The sequence below is a fragment of the Rutidosis leptorrhynchoides genome, chromosome 7, assembly GCF_046630445.1.
Source record: "Rutidosis leptorrhynchoides isolate AG116_Rl617_1_P2 chromosome 7, CSIRO_AGI_Rlap_v1, whole genome shotgun sequence".
Classification (NCBI taxonomy): Eukaryota; Viridiplantae; Streptophyta; class Magnoliopsida; order Asterales; family Asteraceae; genus Rutidosis; species Rutidosis leptorrhynchoides.
This window is the reverse complement of record NC_092339.1, coordinates 297,279,196-297,285,853: the sequence shown is the minus strand read 5'-3', so window position 1 is coordinate 297,285,853 and position 6,658 is coordinate 297,279,196. Positions and strand designations below refer to the sequence as shown.

The following is a 6,658-nucleotide window of genomic DNA, read 5'->3' as shown; positions in this document are numbered from 1 at the left end:
AAGCATGGATTAATAATTATTTATGTGATATGCAGAAACCAAATCAAAAAGCAGACATGTTACCGTTAATTATGTAATTATTTAATTGAGTTAATTTAATATTATTTTAATTCTAAATTAATTAAAAATAATGACATCATCTAGGTGTCCTAAATTTTTTTGTTTTTCTTTTTGAATTATTTTTAAGGAATGATTAGGCAAATTAATGACATCATCATTTTACAATTTTAATTGAAAGTATAGATAGATATATTACATTATCTTCATTTTCTTGGTTTAATGCCAGATAGAAGCAAGTTAGCTATTTCGTGAAATACGGCTTCTAACCCTTTATAAGACCATTCACAGCGGGGGCCGTTGTTGGGCCCCGTTGCGGTTGCCTTTCACCAGCACCGATGTTAGGGAGCGCCGTTAGGGGCGCGGTTGGTCCACCGTGGTTTAAAATGCATGCCTTTGTCGATTGAAGCACGCTGCTGGGTCCCATTTTTCAATTAAAAAAAAATTACATATATCCGTTGGAGGTGCAACGGCTAGATTTTTTTTTTTAATTTTTTTTTTCAAACATACTTATTATCTATATATACACACCAACTTTAATACTATACACAACATCAAACACTTCAAAAACAATCTACAAACACTCAAAACACCAAAAAATTTCACAAAATGTCTTCATCAATAGGAAATTCCAAACAAAAACAAACACCCGAACAACAATCATCGGGTGTCGATCGTGATATGTGGAATTCACTACTACAAGATGCTGCGCATCACAATATTGTGATTCCGAGACCCGCATCATCTTCTATCCCCCAACAACATTTCACCCGACCACAAGGCGGTTTCGGACTGCTTCAACAAAATTAATAAGAATAATAAAATAATTAATATTGGAAGTGGAGTCAATGTGGTTGGTGTGATGAATATTAGTGAATGTGGTAGTAATGTGAAAAGAAGCAGCTGCTGAGTTGGCGCTAATGTGACATCAATGTGGTTTTATGACAGGTGTCATGAATAAGAGTGGTCTAACTTTTTTGCCTAGCTAGCGTATGGCTAGCTGTTATTTTCCGTAAAATGCTGCCGTTCAAAAAAAAAAAATACTCACCTTCTTATATTTCTTCACTCAACCCACCTCATTACAATTAATCTAGTGTCTAAACATATATGTTTTAACATGGTCTTCAGTTCACATGGATCATGTAACATGATCAACTTCAAAGACTACTAACTACAACAGATCTATCAAACACGGATTTCATGAAATGAAACCTCAAAAGTACATAGAACAACTTTCGCAAAGTAAAACATAAATGTCTAAGCAAGCAAGAAATGATCTGAAATCTCATGAGTTAACAAAGCGTTGAGCAGCGGATAAAGATAGCTCTTCAAAAACCTGAAATGTAACAAATGATCGAATGTGAGTTTAATATTCATGACATAAAATGGGAATAGAAGGTTTAAATAGAAGATGGACACGCACAAGTTTCCTGTAAACGTGTTGGAATGCCTTGACAAACTGCTCTGCATCATCATTGCCAACCTGTAACATTAGCTGAAAAGTTAAGTTCAAATTCACCCTATTTTTGAAAAATATAATTTTCATCTAGTTACTTATAAATGGTTAGGGTCACAATTGGCGGCTAAATACTTCACTTATAAACTAAAAGTTGCTACCAGAATATACAAATTATAATGAATCTCATCTCTAAATGGTGAACAATATAAGGATTGGTGTGCTGTTTTTAATCATTAGTGATGAGAGATAAATTATATTAAAAATGATGCACACATTTCTTAATATAACCTTCAAAAAGCTCTTATACCTATCGTATATTCAAGGGTTAAAGCCACAAATTGGCTATATTCTCAAATGTCCCGATGTCGCCCATATACCCATTTGCGTCCCACTGTTGTCTACAAACTTTAAAAAAATGTACCGATGTCGTCCACTATACTTTTTTTACCTGTAATGAAAACAATTGATGACGTGGCTTCTAGGCAGTCATGACACGTCGATGAGACATCGGAACAGAAACTGAAAGTATATCGAGACATATAAAACGAGAAAAAAAAAAGTTAAATAATTAACTTTACCGGTTCAGCAGGTAACCCGTAACGAAATGTTAACATTGGTACATTTTTTGAAAGTTTGTAGACGACAGTGGGACGCAAATAGGTATATGGGCGACATCGGGACATTTGAGAAAGTATATAGGCGACATCGGGACATTTGAGAAAGTATATAGGCAATTTGTGACTTTAACCCTATATTCAATGACCGACTCAAAGAATAAGTTAAACCCAAACAAAAGTTTCTTAACATGCAAATCTATACACAATATTATCTCATTGTAGCAAATCAAATATTAGCTGAGCAGCCATAGCAAAGCATCAAGGGTATTTGACACAATCAAAGAATAAGTTTTTATATACAAGTATTCACTGCTAATTTACTAAACACAACCGGATGAATTATTATAAAAAATAAGGAGCGTAAGAAAAAAATGAGCAGAAGCCTGAAAACTACTTTTTAATCAAAATATTTTAACAGCGTTTTACTGTTTTAGATCTTCAATGGTGTTCAGAAAGACATGATGAATTTAATTCAGTTTCATCATATTTCAGTTTTGTTATTTTTGATAGCATACATATTGTGAAAATACCATTTTCACTTATCTAAATTTCCTCAACCAAACAAGAAAATTGTTTTTTCACTGATTCTTGTGTTATTCTTTTGGTTACTAAACAATGGAATTCTTTTCATTTCTCTCTACCAAACACGCATTTACACGTTCTAAGACCAAGGTTGGAGAACTCGGTTCTCGTGGATATCTCGTTTGGACATTTTTGTGGAAATCTCGGCATCTCGGGTCTCGGACGTTGACTTACGTTGATTTATTAGTTTTTTTTAATATATATATGTGTGTGTGTGTGTGTTTATATACATTTTTTCAGGATTTTACGAGAAAATCCGAGAAATGAGCGGAAAAAACCGAGAAATTATGAGAAAATCCGAGAAATGAGCAAAAAAATCCGAGAAATCGTGGCTTTGACAAAGTTTGACCCCGTTGACCGAGAAATCTCGCGAGATGGACATCTCGTCTGCCTTCCAAAAACGAGATCTCGGCGAGAAATACGAGATTTACAACACTGGGGTTACTTTCTGGATGAAACATAAAAACAATATCATGAACACCATTGTCAATTCTGAAATTTACGCTATGCTACAATCATGCATGTTGTCTTCCTATTTAGCAGGCAGTAGGCTAAATTTTAAAGGAAAAGTGTGCAGAGAATGAGAATAGATAATATCTATTTATTTAATCTTTACCGATCTGTGTAATGCCATAAATGTTGAGAAGTTGTAGCTTTTCATAAATAAATCACAAGATGGTAAATAGTTGGCGTGTTTCCGCTTAAGCCAACCGCTACCCAGGTAACGCCATAAACCATTGCAAAAAACGTGGCACATCCTAATACATCATATTGCATAAAAACCTATTCATAAACATAAACGTACCTTCTTTGCAGCAGCAACTTTTAGTTTCTCCCAAAATGCATCTGTCAAATAGCAATAAAGACAAACAGTTATGTCTCCCAAATCATACCTTTGAAAGAAAAAGAAAAAAATACGTATGCACTGAAATTTGATTAATTCAATCTATCAAGACCATTTTCTACAAGTTCTTGAGATATGTATGCAAAAAAAATTATAAGGGTATCAGCTGTTGACAAATATCAGTAACATAGAGATTACATATTTTATAGAAAGGTGAAAATAGAGATTATAAAGTAGTGTACGTAAGGCAGTTAAATATATCATAAATCAGATTCAGGTTGACGATGGGAAAAGAGCTCAGCAAAATTAGAAGACTTTTATTGTAATAATTTGTTATTTTTTTATTTACATGAAAGATGATAAGTTTAATATCTGCATATCAAGATTTAATGTTGTGTATGTACAGTAAACTAGAAGTCTGATTACCTTGTCCGTCAATACCTCCAATAACCTTTCCACTTGAACCCCTTTCACTTTGTGAATTCATTCGATCTCGTAGCTAGATGTATAAATTGTTAGAACAGAATATTCGTGAAAAAAAAAAATGAAGATAATTAATATAAAAAAAATAACGATAAAAGAAGAATACCCTGCGTGATGCCTGGGTAGTTAACTGTCTTTGCACTTCAGACTCGGCCTAACAATATAGCATCACAACATCAGTTAGAATCAGGGTATAAGTACTTACCATCAAGTAAAATTAAGTTTATTTTCATCAAAATACTGAATAAATAGTAATAGTAATAGTAATAGTGATAAAATAAATAACAAAACTTTTTCACTAGGTTATTAACAAGATTCTAGAATTCATTCTATGAAAGTAGAAACTTGTGATGCGGGTATTCTCACCAACAACCGAGCTTTACGCGTAAAGATGATAAGTTTTTCACAAATACACTTAGTGCACCTTTACCTTATTTATGAAAGATTTTCCATTAGCATACAAGTAAATACAAACCCAAAATCAATTAGTATCCAAAAAATTCTTAAAAAGCTACCAATTTGTAGAACACAAGACTCCAACATGTAACAGTATAGCACGGAGAACGCAAAACCATTAGGTTGTATCAGATATCAGTAAATGATGACAGTATACAGGTACAGTATAAAACAAGTGCACCGATAGCGTATACAAATCACATATACAAGTCAGCAAATAAGTAAATATAATATAAGTCAGAAATAAGTAGTTCATAACAACTTCAGCCTGTGTTTTCTATGTCACAACTCACAAGTAGCTTCTATTATTGATCATAGAAAAAATTATATATAAATGTACTTTTGAATGTTATAGAATTCCAAAAAATACTATTGTATGAACCTGATGACATGGCAGTTATACACAATGCCACATCATCATTACCGGTACCACTACCGCATTATCATAAACGATGATGACACGTTATCAGTTTACATGTTATGCGAGGTATCATACATATATAATATACTTGAAAGTTTGATACATACAAATGACACAATATAGCATATAATTACATAGTGGCTGGTATTATGAACACAATCACTACATCGATCTTCTTCGATTGGTGTATAAATCATAAAGCATCTCCTAAGGCAGGTATCAGTTTCAATTTCAATTTCAATAATAACAATAATAAATCATAATCTATATGATTATACTGAACTTTTGGGAATTATTATTGTGATTTGCTACACCCTCATCACTTTCAATAGATTAATTATAACTGATTTGATTTTGGTTGCTTAACAAAATCAACAGCAGTTCCCAAACGAAAACAGCTATATTTCTTAATATTATATTATAATAAAAATCTAAAAAAAAAATAGGGCACGCAAATATATAGATGTGTAAATTATAGAGAATAGGAATCGAGAGATGGATGTGTTACATTGTAATCGCGAGTACGAACAACGGGAAAGAGATGAAGGACTCGCTGAAATTCAAGCTCATCCATGGCCGGCCGGACGGACGGACTACCCTTTTTTACTTTCTCCGAATAAGGAAAATTTAATCACCGGTATTTTTGTTATGCAAAATTTTTAGATTTTGGAACAAAACAAGAGTCGGGAACATAAAAGAATATTATACTTGGGGTAAATCTACTTTTGAATCCAGGGACTTTTGGGGATGGAATTTGTCTAGCGGCTCGTGAAGTTTTACTGTGGTAGAGTTTTTTTCTTTTTTATTCTCTGATTTTCGACCGTTCAACGACCTTTAGAGTTATCTAGATGGTTTGGTGTGCTGTAGGGAATGATTTAGGTGCTTCTAGGTTCATGTTTATAGATTTAGCTTTGTTTGTTATACTTTGCTTATTTAACTGTTTACCACTATGTTGGTGGTTAATTGTTTATTGGTTTGGTTTGTTTGCTTACGCTATTTGAGATTTGTTTTAGGCTAGTTGTTCGAATCTTGATAATTCGGTTTTTTATCTTGTTGATTTTTGGATCGGTTATATATATTATTGTTCTTTTTTTTTTCAAAACCAAACTAAAAGAAAAAAAAATATGTTATTTGGAAATGTAACTAATCTAAAGTATTATATATGTATTCTCGACTTGAATTGAAGTAAAGTAAACGGGGAAAAAATAATACATGATGTGATAACTATTATTAAACTAGAATAAAAAAATGATAAAGAAAAAAGAAATTACGTTGTACTTTATTAAGGTTAATAGTCATTTAGGTACACGTGATTTATGATTGATGAATAGCTTCTTCTATATGTTGCCAAAACTATTTTTTTTTATCCACTTTACATAACTAAGGCCATCATGGAGCCCTGTTCAACCAATTCTCGGTTACCATCAACTCATGAGTCATGATTTTATCTTGTAGTTTCTCAATAAACCAAAACCAACCAGACATTTCATCCATTTTCCTAACAATTGCATCGCAACAACACTCAATCCTGCAAATATGAGCAGTGGGAAGGTGAAAAGATACTAGTAATAAATAATTCAATAACTTTTACCATAAGTGACTCAATGTTAGATGTTATTGATTAGCAATTAAAGCAGATTATCAATAACCTTTATTAGCACTCACATCCTCACAGCCGGATAAAAAATGTAAAATAAGAACCAAATCAACCAATATCTGAGGTACGAAAAACTGAGAGT

The 6,658-nt window shown here is 32.6% G+C and overlaps 1 protein-coding gene across 1 annotated transcript; it reads right to left on the bottom strand.

Moving 5' to 3' along the window:
* Positions 1-1,097: 1,097 nt before the first annotated feature.
* LOC139858338 (uncharacterized) lies at positions 1,098-5,673 on the bottom strand. The gene is made up of 6 exons (XM_071847195.1): positions 5,428-5,673; positions 4,149-4,196; positions 3,986-4,058; positions 3,521-3,561; positions 1,481-1,540; positions 1,098-1,393 (listed from the first exon to the last, which is right to left on the bottom strand). The coding sequence occupies exons 1-6, from the start codon at positions 5,491-5,493 to the stop codon at positions 1,343-1,345; spliced, it is 339 nt and encodes a 112-aa protein (XP_071703296.1). The 5' UTR covers positions 5,494-5,673; the 3' UTR covers positions 1,098-1,342.
* Between the last annotated feature and the right edge of the window lie 985 nt (positions 5,674-6,658).